We start from the raw sequence: 23,667 nt of genomic DNA on the forward strand, positions 1-23,667 counted from the left end.
GTACACAGATATAACTACTATAATACTGCTCCTATGTACAAGAATATAACTACTATAATACTGCTCCTATTTACAAGAATATAACTGCTATAATACTGCCCCTTTGTACAGGAATATAAGTACAGTAATACTGCTTCAATGTTCAAGAATATAACTACTATAATACTGCTCCTATGTACAAAAATATAACTATTATAATACTGCTCCCTATGTGCGAGAATATAACTACTATAATACTGCTCCTATGTACAAGAATATAACTACTTTAATACTGCTCCTATGTACAAGAATATAACTACTATAATTCTGTCCCTATGTACAAGAATATAACTACTATAATACTGCTCCTATGTACAAGAATATAACTACTATAATACTGCACCTATGTACAAGAATATAACTACTATAATACTGCCCCTATGTACAAGAATATAACTACTATAATACTGCCCCCTATGTACACAGATATAACTACTATAATGCTGCTCCTATGTACAAGAATATAACTACTATAATACTGCTCCTATGTACAATAATATAACTACAATACTGCTCATATGTACAAGAATATAACTACTATAATACTGCCCCTATGTACAAGAATATAACTACTATAATACTGCTTCTATGTACAAGAATATAACTACTGTAATACTGCCCCCATGTACAAGAATATAACTACTATAATACTGCCCCTTTGTACAGGAATATAAGTACAGTAATACTGCTTCAATGTACAAGAATATAACTAATATAATACCGCCCCTATGTACAAGAATATAACTACTATAATACTGCTCCTATGTAGAAGTATATAACTACTATAATACTGCCCCATATGTACAAGAATATAACTACTATAATACTGCCCCCTATGTACAAGAATATAAGTACTATAATGCTGCTCCTATGTTCAACAATGTAACTACTATAATACTGCCCCTATGTACAAGAATATAACTACTATAATACTGTCCCCTATGTACAAGAATATAACTACTATAATACTGCCCCTATGTCCAAGAATATAACTACTATAATAATCCCCTCTATGTACAAGGATATAACTACTATAATGCTGCTCCTATGTACAAGAATATAACTACTTTAATACTGCTCCTATGTATAAGAATATAACTACTATAATACTGCCCCCTGTGTACAAGAATATAACTGCTATAATACTGCTCCTATGTACAATATTATTACTACTGTAATACTGTCCCTATGTACAAGAATATAACTGCTATAATGCTGCCCCTATGTACAAGAATAATAACTACTATAATACTGCTCCTATTTACAAGAATATAACTGCTATAATACTGCCCCTTTGTACAGGAATATAAGTACAGTAATACTGCTTCAATGTACAAGAATATAACTACTATAATACTGCTCTATGTACAAGAATATAACTACTATAATACGCCCCTATGTACAAGAATAATAACTACTATAATACTGCTCCTATTTACAAGAATATAACTGCTATAATACTGCCCCTTTGTACAGGAATATAAGTACAGTAATACTGCTTCAATGTACAAGAATATAACTACTATAATACTGCTCTATGTACAAGAATATAACTATTATAATACTGCTCCTATGTACAAGAATATAACTATTATAATACTGCTCCCTATATACAAGAATATAACTACTATAATGCTGCTCATATGTACAAGAATATAACTACTATAATACTGCTCCTATGTACAAGAATATAACTACTATAATACTGCTCCTATGTACACGAATATAACTACTATAATACTGCTCCTATGTACAAGAATATAACTACTATAATACTGCTCATATGTACAAGAATATAACTACTATAATACTGCCCCCTATGTACAAGAATATAACTACTATAATATTGCCCTCTATGTACAAGGATATAACTACTATAATGCTGCTCCTATGTACAAGAATATAACTACTTTAATACTGCTCATATGTACAAGAATATAACTACTATAATACTGCCCCCTATGTACACAGATATAACCACTATAATGCTGCTCCTATGTACAAGAATAATAACTACTATAATACTGCCCCGTTGTACAGCAATATAAGTACAGTAATACTGCTTCAATGTACAAGAATATAACTACAATAATACTGCTCCTATGGACAAGAATATAACTACTATAATACTGCCCCCTATGTACAAGAATATAACTACTATAATACTGCTCCTATGGACAAGAATATAACTACTATAATACTGCCCCTATGTACAAGAATATAACTGCTATAATACTGCCTCTATGTACAAGAATATAACTACTATAATACTGCTCCTATGTACAAGAATATAACTACTATAATACTGCCCCTATGTACAAGAATATAACTACTATAATTCTGTCCCTGTGTACAAGAATATAACTACTATAATACTGCTCCTATGTACAAGAATATAACTACTATAATACTGCACCTATGTACAAGAATATAACTACTATAATACTGCCCCTATGTACAAGAATATATCTACTATAATACTGCCCCCTATGTACACAGATATAACTACTATAATGCTGCTCCTATGTACAAGAATATAACTACTATAATACTGCTCCTATGGACAAGAATATAACTACTATAATACTGCCCCTATGTACAAGAATATAACTACCATAATACTGCTCCTATGTACAAGAATATAACTACTATAATACTGCTCCTATGTACAAGAATATAACTACTATAATACTGCCCCTATGTACAAGAATATAACTACTATAATACTGCTCCCTATGTACAAGAATATAACAACTATAATACTGCCCCTATGTACAAGAATATAACTACTATAATACTGCTCCTATGTACAAGAATATAACTACTATAATACTGCCCCCTATGTACAAGAATATAACTACTATAATACTGCTCCTATGTACAAGAATATAACTACTATAATACTGCTCCTATGTACAAGAATATAACTACTATAATACTGCTCCTATGGACAAGAATATAACTACTATAATACTGCCCCTATGTACAAGAATATAACTACCATAATACTGCTCCTATGTACAAGAATATAACTACTATAATACTGCTCCTATGTACAAGAATATAACTACTATAATACTGCCCCTATGTACAAGAATATAACTACTATAATACTGCTCCTATGTACAAGAATATAACTACTATAATACTGCCCCCTATGTACAAGAATATAACTACTATAATACTGCTCCTATGTACAAGAATATAACTACTATAATGCTGCTCCTATGTACAAGAATATAACTACTATAATACTGCCCCTATGTACAAGAATATAACTACTATAATACTGCTTCTATATATAAGAATATAACTACTATAATACTGCTCCTATGTACAAGAATATAACTACTATAATACTGCCCCTATGTACAAGAATATAACTACTATAATACTGCTCCCTATGTACAAGAATATAACTACTATAATACTGCCCCTATGTACAAGAATATAACTACTATAATACTGCTCCTATGTACAAGAATATAACTACTATAATACTGCCCCCTATGTACAAGAATATAACTACTATAATACTGCTCCTATGTACAAGAATATAACTACTATAATACTGCTCCTATGTACAAGAATATAACTACTATAATACTGCTCCTATGGACAAGAATATAACTACTATAATACTGCCCCTATGTACAAGAATATAACTACCATAATACTGCTCCTATGTACAAGAATATAACTACTATAATACTGCTCCTATGTACAAGAATATAACTACTATAATACTGCCCCTATGTACAAGAGTATAACTACTATAATACTGCCCCTATGTACAAGAATATAACTACTATAATACTGCTCCTATATACAAGAATATAACTACTATAATACTGCCCCCTATGTACAAGAATATAACTACTATAGTACTGCTCCTATATACAAGAATATAACTACTATAATACTGCCCCTATGTACAAGAATATAACTACTATAATACTGCTCCTATGTACAAGAATATAACTACTATAATACTGCCCCCTATGTACAAGAATATAACTACTATAATACTGCTCCTATATACAATAATATAACTACTATAATACTGCCTCTATGTACAAGAATATAACTACTATAATACTGCCTATGTACAATAATATAACTACTATAATACTGCTCCTATATACAATAATATAACTACTATAATACTGCTCCTATGTACAAGAATATAACTACTATAATACTGCTCCTATGTACAAGAATATAACTACTATAATACTGCCCCTATGTACAAGAATATAACTACTATAATACTGCCCATTATTTCTACAAGTCATTACTTTTATACCACATCCACCTGTTTATGTAATAATAAAAGTGCAAAGTACTTGTAATTATAAGATGGAAATTAATATTGAATATTTTTAAATTATTTCTTTATTCCTTTAATTGTCACAAGACAAACAACCTTAAATTAAAACATCCAAAAGTTTCTGCTCAGCGCCATATAGTACTGTGAGAGTTAAGCTGTTAGGACTCACATGGGGGAGGGGTGATGGAATTACATTTATATCTATCACTTTGTTAATCCTGTTTTGAATTTCGTAAACTTTTCTTTTTAGAGACATTACACAGATTCTCTGATTACATAGTGTTTGTTTCCCTTTAAGGAATATGTAATATATGAAGGCAGGATTTCTATGTATGTGGTGGAATTTGTAAGATTCTTGTTTTCTTTTTTTTCACTCTTCTGATAAATCTTTTGATGCTCTTCAGATATTTTTCTTGAAAGAATTTAATATGACAAAAGAATTCGGTGTCGGAAGAAAGTTGTCTAAAGCTGTTTCATCCTATTAGAGGAGGAGAGGATCGGCTGTAAATGAAGTCGCAGCATCTACCAACAATTCTCTTTAATCTGTCTCCACTGAAGCCACGCCGGCGCTCGCCTAACAGTCGTGTCAGAAATAAATTGTAACACAAGAGACAAACATTGATTGCAGAAGAAGCGGAGGACGTGAAAAGAAATAGGTCACAGGGAAAACAAGGCTAAAATTAAAGATCTCATTAGTATTTGCTTATAAATCAAATATCGATACAATGTTTCAGCCGAACTTACATGAACTATGGAATCTTGAAGACCCCAATGCATGGGCTGTATTAATGACCTAAATTTGCAATTGTGATATTGCTGTCCCTCTATGATGTAGAGGGGTATACCAAAACCAGAACCTAGATAAAACCTGCTCGTAAAGATAGCAACCAAATGTAACAAAATCTAACTTTTGAAAAGTCACAGCATTAACTGTTGAATCGAGAACACTTCACAACTTTGGCCCTGGATTTGCTGCTGGAAACATGGACATTTTTTAGAAATCAGGATCTTGGGTAGACAAGTTGTGCCCCTCCGTTTAGCAAATTTGAAAAAGTTTTTAACATTATTTCAATAGTTCAGAACATATCTTTTCGACTCCCAAGACCCTCAGAACATGGTCAGAGATGAAAGGACAACTGGACTGGCAGTGAACGTTGTGTATTAGTGGCACTTTAAGGTGCCCTAGTTTTGAAGTAAGGTGCTTCTCACAAAATTAGAATATTCATCAACAAGTGAATTTATTTCAGTTCTTCAATTCAAAAAGTGAATCTCATATATTCTATAGAGTCATTACACACAGAGTGATCTATTTCACGTGTTTATTTCTGTTAATGTTGATGATTATGGCTTACAGCCAGTGAAAACCCAAAAGTCATTATCTCAGTAAATTAGAATAATTAACATAAAACACCTGCAAAAGCATCCTAAGTGTTTATAAAGGTCCCATAGTCTGTTTCAGTAGCTCCGTAATCATGGGGAAGACTGCTGACCTGACAGATGTACAGAAGGCATCACTGACACACTCCACAAGGAGGGGAAGCCACAAAAGGTCATTGGTAAAGAAGCCGGCTGTTCACACAGACATATCCAAGAATATTAATGGAAAGTGGAGAGGAAGGAAAAAGTGTGGTAGAAAAAGCTGCACAAGCAACCGGCATAACCACAGACTTGAAAGGATTGTTAAGAAAAGGACATTCAAAAATTTGGGGAGACTCACAAGGAGCGGACTGCTGCTGGAGTCATTGCTTCACCACACACAGACGTGTCCAGGACATGGGCTACAAGTGTCACATTCCTTGTGTCAGCCACTCATGACCAATAGACAAGGTCAGAAGCGTCTTACCTGGGCCAAGGAGAAGAAGAACTGGACTGTTGTCAGTGGTCCAAGGTGTTGTGTTCAGATGAAGGTAAATTTTGCATTTAATTTGGAAATCAAGGTCTCAGAGTCTGGAGGAAGAGTGGAGGCCACAATCCAAGCTGCTTGAGGTCTAGTGTGAAGTCTCCACAATCAGTGATGGTTTGGGGAGCCATGTCATCTGCTGGTGTAGGTCCACTGTGTGTTATCAAGACCAAAGTCAGCGCAGCCATCTACCAAAAATCACTGTGCTTGATTGGCAGCAAACTCGCCTGACCTTAACCCCATAGAGAATTTATGGAGTATTGTCAAGATGAAGATGGGAGACACCAGACCCAACAATGCAGACGAGCTGAAGGCTGCTATCAAAGCAACCTGGGCTTCCATAACCCCTCAGCAGTGCCACAGGCTGATCGCCTCCATGCCACGCCGCATTGATGCAGTAATTGATGCTAAAGGAGTCCCGACCAAGTACTGAGTGCATTTACTGAACATACATTTCAGTAGGCCAACATTTTGGATATTAAAATAATTTTTTCAAGCTGGTGTTATAAAGTATTCTAATTTACTGAGATAATGACTTTTGGGTTTTTATTTGCTGTAAGCCATAATCATCAACATTAACAGAAATAAACACATGAAATAGATCACTCTGTGTGTAATGACTCTATAGAATATAGGAGATTCACTTTTTGTATTGAAGAACTGAAATAAATTCACTTTTGGATGATATTCTAATTTTGTTGGAAGCACATGTATGTTCACTAATGAATATTATTTTGAGTTCTTTAATGCTAATGTTCAAAATTCTGTGTTAATTGCCTTCTTAATATACTCCACAACATTGTAAATGGAACACCAAGAAGGAAAGTCATGGAATATTGGAAATCACAGGATGAATAGACATGGTAATGGAAAGAAAATGATCAAAACATATTTCCAAAATATCTTGATTTATTCAGTCTGGAGTATGAGCGTCAGGAGTGCATCAAGATCCGCTGCTGACAGCTCCTTTGTAATCACCAAGTATTGAGGTTTCAGATAACTTGATTTTGGGGAGTAATCCTCTAGAAAGATTGGACTGCGGTAACTTCAGAATAGTTAAAGTTTTTAAAGAAAATAACCAATATTTTCCCGTTCAATCCCCATCAATATTACTCCGGTGGTCTCCAATGGTCTGTTTTTTTTCCTGTATTAATCATATATACATATAATGCATGCACTGACCTCAGTGGTGGTGCTAGCATGTCCAGAATTTGAACAGTGAGGCTAGTGATTGGCTGCAGCGGTCAAGTGGATGCAGTAACGACTTTTCTTCAAGAAAGTATTCAGAACTGGTGAGAACTACAGGAGCATTAGTGCTAGGACTGCAGGGGTATGAACTGGGAGGGTTTTTAATTTATTTTTTTCCTTTAAGTTATATTATGTAAAGTTTTCTTCTGTTGCCTTTTGTTTAAATCTGGACAAACTCTTTACATTTAGGGACCTCTTGCAAGCCACAGATGTTTTGCTATATAGGGGGACGCGCTCTATGCGGCCCCTATAAATACGCACCAGCACTGGCTACAAATAATTTTAATACCTGATCTTTTGCTTTATTCTCCATGCTTAGAAATAAAATCCTCTGAACCTCGAGTCTCTTTGTAATCTTAAATGCAAATTAAATGGAAATGAAACATAATTGCTCACTTAATATTCTGACTAAACGGGGGGAAAGAAACCACTGAAAGATTTGCTTTAAAGCTGCTAAATAATGAATCCGGTCGCCCAGAAGGTGATGTGGTTTTTGCTTGTTTTGTTTTACAAGCTACAATTTAAAAAGAAATGTTTAATTCAAAAACTAATCATCAAAGCCACTGTGTGAACCCCAAAAGTCTTCATTGTGTTACGACCCGTAATTAGACGCCATTAATAACCCCCGCCGATCCTGGATATTCACTGGATGAAACATTCAGCACCTGGATACAGTTCGATTAGGCTCTTTCCCTGTGCCGCTCCTCATACAAATCAGATCAATTTGGAAACACGTTGCTGCCTTTTAATGTTCGTTGTTTTTCTACTTCGTCTCATTCTTGTCTTTATTATCGTAGTGCAACCTGTTGGTTTTTTGCCTCGCAATTGCTCTTCATAAGGAGCCACTGATCAGCCGCACGTTACTGGACACATGGCGGTTATCCGAGCTCAGAGGTATTATAGGATAATTTAAAGGTGTTTCTCCCCTTTTTTGTACTTTAAATAAAGCCCTCAATAGCGAATACCTACCTTCTTATTCACTACCCCTACTCCAACTCATTGACCCCCGAGGGTCTTCTCCTCTGGCACAGCTGGCACTTAAAAAAATGCGTCCAAAAATTGTGGCCACTGACTGGCTATTTCATGTATTTACCGTAGATACATTGTATCCATTTATATTGTATCTTTGTAATGGGTACATCGGTATATGCACATCTTCAGGCCGTAGGACCCATCCCTGTCACGGGGTCCACCTCCGGTACCACACAATCAACAGAGCAAGAGAATAGTGAACAATTCCAGAACCTTTATTTTGGCAAAAACACGAAAGGTCCATATAATCCACCACACAAAGGATAAAATAGTCCAGAACACAAATGCAGTTCAGTAACAGGATAAAACTCCAACAATCCAGCAGACAGAGGATAAAAAATGCCAGAAAAAAGTGATGAAGGACAGCATCCAATCCAGGTGAAAAAAACTTCTTTTATTGTGCCAAGTGCAACGTTTCAACCATCAAAGGTCTTTTTCAAGCTTCATCACTTTTTTGGGTATGTACACTTCCACTTTGGTCCGTGGGACTAGGACGGGCATCCCATTGCCATTGGTGCTGTCAGCTACTCTCTGAATTTCAAGAGGATAAAAAATGGTCCATATGCTTTCCCTTCTCTCTGACGTGCTGTGTTCACCTCATTCCACACAAAAACTGATCTGTGTCTCACCTCCCTGATATTTACAAGTCCCTCTCATTCACAGGTCAGGAGGGGGAAGGTCTCAGGGGCTCATTGTTTCATCAAGCTAGGTCAACATGTCATTAGCATATTAGCAAACAACATTATTCACTGACCCTGTGGAGATATAACAATACAGAACTGTGGGGAGAATATCAGATGGCAAATAACAACTCATCCTACAAGAGAACACCATGAAAATAAGTAAAATAGAAAAATACACAAAATGATACCCACATAACATATCCCACCATCACAATCCCCAAATACCTAATGATATCTCTGATATTGCCAGTTGACATTATGGTATTTCACATTGCTCAAAATCTGGTAACTAAGCAGCTGGAGGACATTGAGGTCCTGTTTTTAGAACCAGCTTGCAATGATGTTTGCAAACAATAAGAAGACGGGGAGACTGTAGTCAACACTAATGGCTGTAACATTTTCAGGATGGCCATGTGGTATCAAGAGGCTTAATGTGCATCAGAAATGTATGTTCTGCCATGATCCTGAGCAATTAAAACAAGGCAGGTTGGGTCCATAAGTTCTTGGGGTCTTTGACAAACTCTTACCCTGCAATTTAAAATTCACCAAACTGCATGAGGTTCTTCTACTCCTCAGTTTGCTAGTTTGGGTCACTGCATGGCACTCTAGTCTGGGTTTCTCCTTTCTTAGCCAACACGAGTGGAACCAATGTGGACATTTTTTACCATAACCCATTATCCTCCAAGTTTCAGCTCCGTTGCATCTGACGTTTCATAAAAACATGGCATTTTTTTCTCAATATATGCCACATTTTTGTTCATTCCCCCTCCCTCTATAATGTTGCACCTTCCTGTGAAATATGCAGTGTCCCAATGAATCCCTCTCATGTCACCATATAAATTGGCCTACTTGGTAAAATGCATTGGGGTTCCAAGGTCATAATGGTCCCAATGTCTTTATTTATTTGTTTCGCCAATCGTGTCCACAGTCATAGGATAAGGGATTATTCTCTGTCCTGCACTAATCCAATTGGTCTTAACATTTGCGTACATTTTTGGATAATTTTTGGTTAATATCTGTGAAAATGTTATTGTTGGCCACAGAAGAAATTCTAACCGGGACGGTAAGTATCGAGTGAACATCAAGACTGCTCTTCTATGTTACAATCGAATTCACCAGCGTAACCTAGAGTAGGACACATGGGGTACATGCAAAGAACTGATGAAGCAAGTGGTGTTAAAGCCATTGGGGGCATTTCATAAAACTACTTGGGATTCACCAGAAAACAGTAAGAAATACCGATATTTAGAAATGTTTCCACCGGTGGACTATCCGGTTCTTTCCCCTAAGATTTTTAACCTTGGGTTTCATGGGTGTTCGCTAATACACCATCTTATTTGTGACCTTGCTCGGCTTAATGGATTTCCATATAAACCATTGATATTTTAACATTTTTGCAATTATTTCCAGTTTTATATAAGTGATAACTTTTTTCAAATTACACCAAAAACTAATTCCAGAAATATTTTACAAGCCTTCTGCTTCGCCTTTCCCCTTTCAAGTCATCTTCATAGTAAATAACACACTGAGACAAAAGCTGTTTCAGTTTTTGAAGTTGAGACTTTGATAAATGTGAGACCTTTTCCTATGGATTAAAATGAAGACAACATGGACCGTGGCGACTTCAAATTACCGTTCGCGCTTTCATCAAGGCGGGAAAAAAAAAGCTTCTCTCCATTGCCCTCTGACCCAGACTATGATTATGGGGGTCAGCGCCTCTGTGTTCCGTCTTACCAAACATTTCATCAAGAAACTTAGGTCTCACCCACCAGCTCATTAATTTCCCAACCGATTAGAATGACTGGCGGCTCATTTATACTTCACAGATCCGCGGCCCATTAACCTGCTGCCAAGTCAGAGCTATGATCACTGGTTATAAAGAAATAGGATTCGGCATAGAAATGGTCATAACACAAGAAATCCGCACTTTGCTCACTATATGCTGTAAGGCGCTTCCATAATATGAGATGGATGGTAAATATAAAAAAAATGAACATGACGGATGGATCAATATCAGCATTTAAGGCATATAACTGATATAACAGAAGCCCTCCACACACTACCCCCTCTGTAACCGGGGTGTCCTATTTATCTTCTATAGGACTGCCAGTCACCCACAAGAGTTGTGACTTCTCCAAAGTAACTTTACCGAGAACTTCACAAGTTATTAGTCTTAATTACACTATAAAGGGACTGACCTAGCAAAGGCTGAGTGTCATAAATGTAGATCAGAATGTAAAAATTGTATACTAGTTATATCCTAGTACATAGGTGCAGTATTATAGTAGTTATATTCCTGTACATAGGGGCAGTATTATAGTAGTTATATTCCTGTACATAGGGGCAGTATTATAGTAGTTATATTCTTGTACATAGGAGCAGTATTATAGTAGTTATATTCTTGTACATAGGAGCAGTATTATAGTAGTTATATTCTTGTACATAGGAGCAGTATTATAGTAGTTATATTCCTGTACATAGGGGCAGTATTATAGTAGTTATATTCCTGTACATAGGGGCAGTATTATAGTAGTTATATTCTTGTACATAGGAGCAGTATTATAGTAGTTATATTCTTGTACATAGGAGCAGTATTATAGTAGTTATATTCTTGTACATAGGAGCAGTATTATAGTAGTTATATTCTTGTACATAGGGGCAGTATTATAGTAGTTATATTCTTGTACATAGGGGACAGTATTATAGTAGTTATATTCTTGTACATAGGGGCAGTATTATAGTAGTTATATTCTTGTACATATGAGCAGTATTATAGTAGCTATATTCTTGTACATAGGGGCGTATTATAGTAGTTATATTCTTGTACATAGGGGCAGTATTATAGTAGTTATATTCTTGTCCATGGGGGCAGTATTATAGTAGTTATATTCTTGTACATAGGGGACAGTATTATAGTAGTTATATTCTTGTACATAGGAGCAGTATTATAGTAGTTATATTCTTGTACATAGGGGCAGTATTATAGTAGTTATATTCTTGTCCATGGGGGCAGTATTATAGTAGTTATATTCTTGTACATAGGGGCAGTATTATAGTAGTTATATTCTTGTACATAGGGGCAGTATTATAGTAGTTATATTCTTGCACATAGGAGCAGTATTATAGTAGTTATATTCTTGTACATAGGGGCAGTATTATAGTAGTTATATTCTTGTCCATGGGGGCAGTATTATAGTAGTTATATTCTTGTACATAGGAGCAATATTATAGTAGTTATATTCTTGTACATAGGAGCAGTATTATAGTAGTTATATTCTTGTACATAGGGGCAGTATTATAGTAGTTATATTCTTGTACATAGGAGCAGTATTATAGTAGTTATTTTCTTGTACATAGGGGCAGTATTATATTAGTTATATTCTTGTACATAGGAGCAGTATTATAGTAGTTATATTCTTGTCCATGGGGGCAGTATTATAGTAGTTATATTCTTGTACATAGGGGCAGTATTATAGTAGTTATATTCTTGTCCATGGGGGCAGTATTATAGTAGTTATATTCTTGTCCATGGGGGCAGTATTATAGTAGTTATATTCTTGTACATAGGGGCAGTATTATAGTAGTTATATTCTTGTCCATGGGGGCAGTATTATAGTAGTTATATTCTTGTACATAGGAGCAATATTATAGTAGTTATATTCTTGTACATAGGAGCAGTATTATAGTAGTTATATTCTTGTACATAGGGGCAGTATTATAGTAGTTATATTCTTGTACATAGGAGCAGTATTATAGTAGTTATTTTCTTGTACATAGGGGCAGTATTATATTAGTTATATTCTTGTACATAGGAGCAGTATTATAGTAGTTATATTCTTGTACATAGGAGCAGTATTATAGTAGTTATATTCTTGTACATAGGAGGCAGTATTATAGTAGTTATATTCTTATACATAAGGGCAGTATTATAGTAGTTGTATTCTTGTCCATAGGGGCAGTATTATACTAGTTATATTCTTGTCCATAGGGGCAGTATTACAGTAGTTATATTCTTGTACATAGGGACAGTATTATAGTAGTTATATTCTTGTACATAGGAGCAGTATTATAGTAGTTATATTCTTGTACATAGGGAGCAGTATTATAGTAGTTATATTCTTGTACATAGGGGCAGTATTATAGTAGTTATATTCCTGTACATAGGGGCAGTATTATAGTAGTTCAATTCTTGTACATAGGGAGCAGTATTATAGTAGTTATATTCTTGTACATAGGGAGCAGTATTATAGTAGTTATATTCTTGTACATAGGAGCAGTATTATAGTAGTTATATTCTTATACATAGGGGCAGTATTATAGTAGTTATATTCTTGTACATAGGGAGCAGTATTATAGTAGTTATATTCTTGTACATAGGAGCAGTATTATAGTAGTTATATTCTTGTACATAGGGAGCAGTATTATAGTAGTTATATTCTTGTACATAGGAGCAGTATTATAGTAGTTATATTCTTATACATAGCGGCAGTATTATAGTAATTATATTCTTGTCCATAGGGGCAGTATTATAGTAATTATATTCTTTTCCATAGGGGCAGTATTATAGTAGTTATATTCTTGTCCATTGGGGCAGTATTACAGTAGTTATATTCTTGTACATAGGAGCAGTATTATAGTAGTTATATTCTTGTACATAGGTGCAGTATTATAGTAGTTATATTCCTGTACATAGGGGCAGTATTATAGTAGTTATATTCTTGTACATAGGAGCAGTATTATAGTAGTTATATTCTTATACATAGGGGCAGTATTATAGTAGTTATATTCTTGTACATAGAGGGCAGTATTATAGCAGTTATATTCTTGTACATATGGACAGTATTATGGTAGTTATATTCTTATACAAAGGAGCAGTATTATAGTAGTTATATTCTTACACATAGGGGCAGTGTTATAGTAGTTATATTCTTGTACATAGGGGCAGTATTGTAGTAGTTATATTCTTGTCCATGGGGGCAGTATTATAATAGTTATATTCTTTTCCATAGGGGCAGTATTATAGTAGTTATATTCTTGTCCATAGGGGCAGTATTACAGTAGTTATATTCTTGTACATAGGAGCAGTATTATAGTAGTTATATTCTTGTACATAGGTGCAGTATTATAGTAGTTATATTCCTGTACATAGGGGCAGTATTATAGTAGTTATATTCTTGTACATAGGAGCAGTATTATAGTAGTTATATTCTTATACATAGGGGCAGTATTATAGTAGTTATATTCTTGTACATAGAGGGCAGTATTATAGCAGTTATATTCTTGTACATATGGACAGTATTATGGTAGTTATATTCTTATACAAAGGAGCAGTATTATAGTAGTTATATTCTTACACATAGGGGCAGTGTTATAGTAGTTATATTCTTGTACATAGGGGCAGTATTGTAGTAGTTATATTCTTGTCCATGGGGGCAGTATTATAATAGTTATATTCTTTTCCATAGGGGCAGTATTATAGTAGTTATATTCTTGTCCATAGGGGCAGTATTACAGTAGTTATATTCTTGTACATAGGAGCAGTATTATAGTAATTATATTCTTGTACATAGGGGCAGTATTGTAGCATTTATATTCTTGAACATAGGGGCAGTATTATAGTAGTTATATTCTTGTACATAGGAGCAGTATTATAGTAGTTATATTCCTCTACATAGGAGCAGTATTATAGTAGTCATATTCTTGTACATAGGAGCAGTATTATAGTAGTTATATTCTTGTACATAGGAGCAGTATTATAGTAGTTCTATTCTGGTACATAGGAGCAGTATTATAGTAGTTATATTCCTCTACATAGGAGCAGTATTATAGTAGTTCTATTCTTGTACATAGGAGCAGTATTATAGTACGGTAGTTATATTCTTGTACATAGGGGCAGTTTTATAGTAATTATATTATTGTACATAGGGGCAGTATTATAGTAGTTATATTCTTGTACATAGGAACAGTATTATAATAGTTATATTCTTGTACATAGGAGCAGTATTATAGTAGTTATATTCTTGTACATAGGAGCAGTATTATAGTAGTTATATTCTTGTACATAGGAGCAGTATTATAGTAGTTATATTCTTGTACATAGGGGCAGTATTATAGTAATTATATTCTTGTCCATAGGGGCAGTATTATAGTAATTATATTCTTTTCCATAGGGGCAGTATTATAGTAGTTATATTCTTGTCCATAGGGGCAGTATTACAGTAGTTATATTCTTGTACATAGGAGCAGTATTATAGTAGTTATATTCTTGTACATAGGTGCAGTATTATAGTAGTTATATTCCTGTACATAGGGGCAGTATTATAGTAGTTATATTCTTGTACATAGGAGCAGTATTATAGTAGTTATATTCTTATACATAGGGGCAGTATTATAGTAGTTCTATTCTTGTACATAGAGGGCAGTATTATAGCAGTTATATTCTTGTACATAGGAGCAGTATTATAGTAGTTATATTCTTGTACATAGGGCAGTATTATAGTAATTATATTCTTGTCCATAGGGGCAGTATTATAGTAATTATATTCTTTTCCATAGGGGCAGTATTATAGTAGTTATATTCTTGTCCATAGGGGCAGTATTACAGTAGTTATATTCTTGTACATAGGAGCAGTATTATAGTAGTTATATTCTTGTACATAGGAGCAGTATTATAGTAGTTATATTCTTGTACATAGCAGTATTATAGTAGTTATATTCTTGTACATAGGGGCAGTATTATAGTAGTTATATTCTTGTACATAGGAGCAGTATTATAGTAGTTATATTCCTCTACATAGGAGCAGTATTATAGTAGTTCTATTCTTGTACATAGGAGCAGTATTATAGTAGTTATATTCTTGTACATAGGAGCAGTATTATAGTAGTTATATTCTTGTACATGGGGGTAGTATTATAGTAGATATATTCTTGTACATAGGAGCAGTATTATAGTAGTTATATTCTTGTACATAGGAGCAGTATTATAGTAGTTATATTCTTGTACATAGGAACAGTATTATAATAGTTATATTCTTGTACATAGGGGCAGTATTATAGTAGTTATATTCTTGTACATAGGGGCAGTATTATAGTAGATGTATTCTTGTCCATAGGAGCAGTATTACAGTAGTTATATTCTTGTACATAGGAGCAGTATTATAGTAGTTATATTCTTGTACATAAGGGCAGTATTATAGTAGTTATATTCTTGTACATAGGGGCAGTATTGTAGTAGTTATATTCTTGTACATAGGAGCAGTATTATAGTAGTTATATTCTTGTACATAGGGGCAGTATTATAGTAGTTCTATTCTTGTACATAGGAGCAGTATTATAGTAGTTCTATTCTTGTACATAGGAGCAGTATTATAGTAGTTCTATTCTTGTACATAGGAGCAGTATTATAGTAGTTATATTCTTGTACATAGGGGCAGTATTATAGTAGTTATATTCTTGTACATAGGGGCAGTATTATAGTAGTTATATTCTTGTCCATAGGGGCAGTATTACAGAAGTTATATTCTTGTCCATAGGGGCAGTATTATAGTAGTTATATTCTTGTCCATAGGGGCAGTATTACAGTAGTTATATTCTTGTACATAGGAGCAGTATTATAGTAGTTATATTCTTGTACATAGGGGCAGTATTATAGTAGTTATATTCTTGTACATAGGGGCAGTATTGTAGTAGTATATTCTTGTACATAGGAGCAGTATTATAGTAGTTATATTCTTGTACATAGGGGCAGTATTATAGTAGTTCTATTCTTGTACATAGGAGCAGTATTATAGTAGTTATATTCTTGTACAAAGGAGCAGTATTATAGTAGTTCTATTCTTGTACATAGGAGCAGTATTATAGTAGTTATATTCTTGTACATAGGGGCAGTATTATAGTAGTTATATTCTTGTACATAGGGGCAGTATTATAGTAGTTATATTCTTGTCCATTGGGGCAGTATTACAGTAGTTATATTCTTGTCCATAGGGGCAGTATTACAGTAGTTATATTCGTGTACATAGGGTCAGTATTATGGTAGCTATATTCTTATACATAGGAGCAGTATTATAGTAGTTATATTCTTGTACATAGAGGGCAGTATTATAGTAGTTATACTCTTGTACATAGGGGCAGTATTATAGTAGTTATACTCTTGTACATAGGGGCAGTATTATAGTAGTTATATTCTTGTCCATGGGGGCAGTATTATAGTAGTTATATTCTTGTCCATAGGGGCAGTATTATAGTAGTTATATTCTTGTCCATAGGGGCAGTATTATAGTAGTTATATTCTTGTCCATAGGGGCAGTATTACAGTAGTTATATTCTTGTACATACGAGCAGTATTATAGTAGTTATATTCTTGTACATAGGGGCAGTATTGTAGTAGTTATATTCTTGTACATAGGGGCAGTATTGTAGCAGTTATATTCTTGTACATAGGAGCAGTATTATAGTAGTTCTATTCTTGTACATAGGAGCAGTATTATAGTAGTTCTATTCTTGTACATAGGAGCAGTATTATAGTAGTTATATTCTTGTACATAGCAGTATTATAGTAGTTATATTCTTGTACATAGGGGCAGTATTATAGTAGTTATATTCTTGTACATAGGAGCAGTATTATAGTAGTTCTATTCTTGTACATAGGAGCAGTATTATAGTAGTTATATTCTTGTACATAGGAGCAGTATTATAGTAGTTATATTCTTGTACATAGGAGCAGTATTATAGTAGTTATATTCTTGTACATATGGACAGTATTGTAGTAGTTATATTCTTGTACATAGGGAGAAGTATTATAGTAGTTATATTCTTGTACATAGGAGCAGTATTATAGTAGTTATATTCTTGTACATATGGGGCAGTATTATAGTAGATATATTCTTGTACATAGGAGCAGTATTATAGTAGTTATATTCTTGTACATAGGAGCAGTATTATAGTAGTTATATTCTTGTACATAGGGGCAGTATTATAGTAGTTATATTCTTGTACATAGGGACAGTATTGTAGTAGTTATATTCTTGTACATAGGGGCAGTATTATAGTACTTATAATCTTGTACATAGAGGCAGTATTATAGTAGTTATATTCTTGTACGTAGGGGCAGTATTATAGTAGTTATATTCTTGTACATAGGAGTCAGTATTATAGTAGTTATATTCTTGTACGTAGGGGCAGTATTATAGTAGTTATATTCTTGTACATAGGGGCAGTACTATAGTAGTTATATTCTTGTACATAGGGGCAGTATTATAGTAGTTATATTCTTGTACATAGAGGGCAGTATTATAGTAGTTATACTCTTGTACATAGGGGCAGTATTATAGTAGTTATATTCTTGCCCATGGGGGCAGTATTGTAGTAGTTATATTCTTGTACATAGGATCAGTATTATAGTAGTTATATTCTTGTACATAGGAACAGTATTATAGTAGTTATATTCTTGTACATAGGAGCAGTATTATAGTAGTTATATTCTTGTACATAGGAGCAGTATTATAGTAGTTATATTCTTGTACATAGGAGCAGTATTATAGTAGTTATATTCTTGTACATAGGAACAGTATTATAGTAGTTATATTCTTGTAGATAGGGGCAGTATTATAGTAGTTATATTCATGTACATAGGGGCAGTATTATAGTAGTTATATTCTTGTCCATAGGGGCAGTATTACAGTAGTTATATTCTTGTACATAGGAGCAGTATTATAGTAGTTATATTCTTGTACATAGGGGCAGTATTATAGTAGTTATATTCTTGTACATAGGGACAGTATTGTAGTAGTTATATTCTTGTACATAGGGGCAGTATTATAGTACTTATAATCTTGTACATAGAGGCAGTATTATAGTAGTTATATTCTTGTACGTAGGGGCAGGATTATAGTAGTTATATTCTTGTACATAGGAGTCAGTATTATAGTAGTTATATTCTTGTACATAGGGAGCAGTATTATAGTAGTTATATTCTTGTACATAGGAGCAGTATTATAGTAGTTATATTCTTGTACATAGGGGCAGTATTGTAGCAGTTATATTCTTGTACATAGGAGCGGTATTATAGTGGTTATATTCTTGTACATAGGAGCAGTATTATAGTAGTTATATTCTTGTACATAGGGGCAGTATTATAGTAGTTATATTCTTGTATATAGGAGCAGTATTATAGTAGTTATATTCTTGTGCACAGGAGCAGTATTATAGTAGTTATATTCTTGTGCACAGGAGCAGTATTATAGTAGTTATATTCTTGTACATAGGGGCAGTATTGTAGTTGTTATATTCTTGTACATAGGAGCAGTATTATAGTAGTTATATTCTTTTACATAGGGGCAGTATTGTAGTAGTTATATTCTTTTACATAGGGGCAGTATTGTAGTAGTTATATTCTTGTACATAGGATCAGTATTATAGTAGTTATATTCTTGTACATAGGAGCAGTATTATAGTAGTTATATTCTTGTACATGGGGACAGTATTATAGTAGTTAAATTCTTTTTTATAGTGTGAAGAATAAAGTAATATGTTCCATCCAATTCTTTGTGTTACGTTATTACATGGCTGCGTAGATTCATTTCTGGATCTTATGTAACATTCTTGGTGTCTTTTTTATCTTTACAATCTGTTACTGTCATAGTTGTTTCCCTCTTTCTGGTGGGTGGGAAATTGATGAATACACCTCGCTGATTCAGCCTCCTCTTGTAAAGGTTACTCTTTTGCTGATTTTGCTCTCTGTTATTGTCTTGGCCCCATGAATGTTCTGTCACTGATGAGAATGTGAAGGGATCATAAGTATCAATGCTGCATCACACATCAAATACCGGAGTCCACAGACATACTGTAATTTCATCCCTCCTTTCTCCCATTGTGTTGCCATTGGGGAAGATACAATGTATCAGATGTTTCCGGAGTATTCCTTTAATCAACAGTTTAATGAACTTCATTCCAATTGTTCATCACTGAGAATAATCCCACCTTATGATACGCAGCTTATATTAATTCCGCCGGCCTCTCTCCGCAGGACATGCACGTGATCAGCACTGATGAAAACCAAGTGTTTGTTGCTATTCAAGAATGGAACCAAAACGAGACGTATAACCTCTACATCTCCGACACTCGGGGGATTTTCTTCACGCTCGCTCTGGAAAATGTGAAGAGCATCAAGGGTCCGGAGGGAAATGTCATGATCGACCTCTATGAGGTATGTCACCGTGGCTCATAGATAAGTCTCCCTTGTTTTGGAATTGATTGGGAAATTCCACAGGTAGAGATGGAGACCTTAAAATAAGAGGACACCCCTGTTCATGCAGTAATTTTACTTGTTAGGGTATGTGTCCACGTTCAGGATTGCATCAGGATTTGGTCAGGATTTTTCATCAGTATTTGTAAGCCAAAACCAGGAGTGGGTGATAAATACAGAAGTGGAGCATATGTTTCTATTATACTTATCCTCTAATTGTTCCACTCCTGGTTTTGGCTTACAAATACTGATGGAAAATCCTGACCAAATCCTGATGCAATCCTGAACGTGGACACATACCCTTACTGTTAGTATATGTATTGTATTGCGAAGGTGTTCACACCGTGCTATAATGAGGCAGTGACCCAGTAAAGTTCAACGCAAATGTCTTTATTTTCCAAAACTCACAAATTAAAGGCAAACGGTATCCTCTGCATCGCAGCCGGGGCGTCAAAGCAGTCTGTCTCCGAAACCCGTTACCGTGGGCGACTGCAGCACCGTGTAACGCTGAGGGAGCGCCAGGCATTTTGCTTCACTTGGCTCTGTGTTAGCTTCACACAAGCTGTATGTTCCAGAGTCACCTGCTCTGCAGCTTGCAAACAAAACAATGACACACCCAACCCTTTGCTGCAGCTTTTTAATGGAATCTGTGGCCATGATCCACTGGTAAGATGCAGCTGGAGGGAGTGATCCGCCTCACTACTATCCTGTAGTTCACTCCAAAAACAAAAGCCCATGCAGGGTTTTCTGAAATCTGCCTTGGTCAAATAGCGTGACCAAGTCCAAACTTACTTTTATTCTGCACTGCAATCACAGCTATACCTGTGACTGCAATGCACTCCAGAGGCCTCAATACACTTCTATGCGCATCCTGGGGGACAGAAACCATCCCTCCAATATAAATTTCCCTCACTGCCTCACAGTATATTGTAGATCCAGGCTGAAGGTAGCAAAACCACGAAAGAAGGAAGGAACACCTATGAAAAGAAGACGGAAAGTTACACCTGTGAAACAAACCAGAATATGCGTTACATTTTAGGCTAACCCTCTTCCTACTCTGATGACAGCTGAACACCCCCCTTGGCATTATCTCACCTCCTCCATCATTTTTCAACTGAAATTATCTTCTACTGAGCAGTTATGCCTCAAGTGGTCGTATATCGAATAATTTGCCTTCAGAAAGGTGTGATTTACAAAGTTAGTGTTGGTACACAGCTCCATGCAGTACTGAGCCCTATTCCACAATTGTTCTAACCCAGAATATGGCAAGAACCACCCAACTAAGTAAGGAGAAACCATGGTCCATCATTACTTAAAGACATGAAGGTCAATTAATCCGAAAAATTGCTAGAACCTTGAAGGCATCCTCAAGTGCTGTCATGAAAATAATCAAACACTATGGTTAAACTAGCTCTCACGAGGACTGCTTAAGGAAAGAAAGACCTAGAATTACTTCTGCTGCAGACGATAAGTTCATCAAAGTTGCCAGCCGTGGAAAAGCAAATTAACAGCTCCTGAGATAACGTCCCCATAAATCATGATCAGACATCAAGTAGTAGACACAACTCAACATCAACTGTCAAGAGCACACTGTGAGTAGATGCTTTTAGAGTAGAATTGCTACAAAGAAGCCACTACTGAGAACTGTAAATAAGAAGAGACATGTTTGGGCCAACCAACACAAGGACTGGACACAAAGTTAGTGGAATTTGAAATTTCTTGTACCAACTGCCTTCTCCTTATAAGGTGAGAAGATTGTTTCTACATGTGTGATGCCCACTGTGAAGCATGAAGGGAAGGCGTGATGGTGGTGGGACTCTACTGGTGAAAGTGATTTTTCTAAATTTAAGGCACTTTTCCAGCATGGCTACCACAGCGTTCTGCAGCGATCACCATCCCATCTGGTCTATACTTAACGGGACCATCATTTGTTTTACAGCACTGCAATGATCCAAAACTCATCCAAACTATGTATGGACTTTGTGACCAAGAAGAAAAGGGACGGAGGCTGTGTCAGATGACATGGCCTCCACTATCACCGACCTCAACCCAGTTGTGATGGTTTGGAATGAGTAGGACGCAGAGTGAAGGCAAAGCAGCCAACAAGTGCTCTGCACCTCTGGAATCTCCTATATGTTTGTTGTAAGCCATTCCAGGTGAGGACCTGATGAAACGTCAGAGAGCAGCCCAGGAGGTGTAAAGGCATCATCAGAGTGAATGAGGAGAAACGTGCGGACTCTAATGTGGAGCACACCTTCTGGCTTGTTACATATGTATTTCTGCACTCATTCTTTCCTCACGTGTTTCATTCTTTCCTTACGTGTTCCTTTACGGTTTTGCTGCTTTCAGTCTGAATCTACGATGTGCACGTTCCAATAAGAAGAAGGAAAATCACTGCAGGAACAGATTTTTCAGAACTTTTGACTGGGACAAAGTTCTCGGGAGATTGATGTCTGACATTATTTTTCTGCTGTTATTTGAAGGATGTGATCTTCAAGCTCATACCCACATGATGCAAAAAAAGAGAGGGAAGGAGCAAAGCGAGAAAGAAAAAGACACACAAACATTCTCACACAAATATGTAACCAAAAAGGAAAGTTCTGATCCGATACAATCACAATAAATAGTGAGATACTAATAGATAAAAATATGTAACCAATCGGACAGAAAAAGGGAAACCCAGAAAGAGTAAGGAGTGTTTAGAAAGAATGAAAGTGTTTTATTAATATAAACATTATGATAATATACGAAAGAGTAATAACATGGACAAGGAAGAGAAGTACGAGAAAAAAGTGGGAAAGAAAGGAACAGTCCCTCATGAGATGTTCATGAAAGATACAAGGCTCAACTTAAATTCTAGGAGAAATCCTAATAATCAGTATGTGTAAATATAATGATGAAATCTACTGCTTGAAATAAGTAACCAAAGTTTTTTTTACTATGAGTATATACACAGTAGATAATAGGGCATTGTGTCTGCAGATCAATAGGGCTCAGTATAAATATATATACAAAGTATGCACACTTAGTATAATAACCGATAGACAAGGGGGTCATACATTAGAGACTGGTGCAGGTCCTCAAAGATCAGATAATCGCACCACCTCAACCCACCAAGTAATACACAGATCCCAGTAATGCCGCATCATTAAAAAAGGAAATTACCTTGAGATATGATGTTTGGCAGCAC

General features: G+C 35.1%; 1 protein-coding gene across 3 annotated transcripts in view; it reads left to right on the forward strand.

Moving 5' to 3' along the window:
* The window catches only part of SORCS1 (sortilin related VPS10 domain containing receptor 1), a 702,133-nt gene that overhangs the window by 512,880 nt on the left and 165,586 nt on the right, over positions 1 to 23,667 (forward strand). For all 3 annotated transcript variants that reach the window (XM_077258071.1, XM_077258072.1, XM_077258073.1), the window contains exon 9: positions 20,259 to 20,438. In XM_077258071.1, coding sequence (XP_077114186.1) covers positions 20,259 to 20,438 — 180 coding nt within the window. The remainder of the gene's footprint in view (positions 1 to 20,258; positions 20,439 to 23,667) is intronic.

This window comes from Ranitomeya variabilis, chromosome 4 (genome assembly GCF_051348905.1).
Source record: "Ranitomeya variabilis isolate aRanVar5 chromosome 4, aRanVar5.hap1, whole genome shotgun sequence".
Taxonomy (NCBI): domain Eukaryota; kingdom Metazoa; phylum Chordata; class Amphibia; order Anura; family Dendrobatidae; genus Ranitomeya; species Ranitomeya variabilis.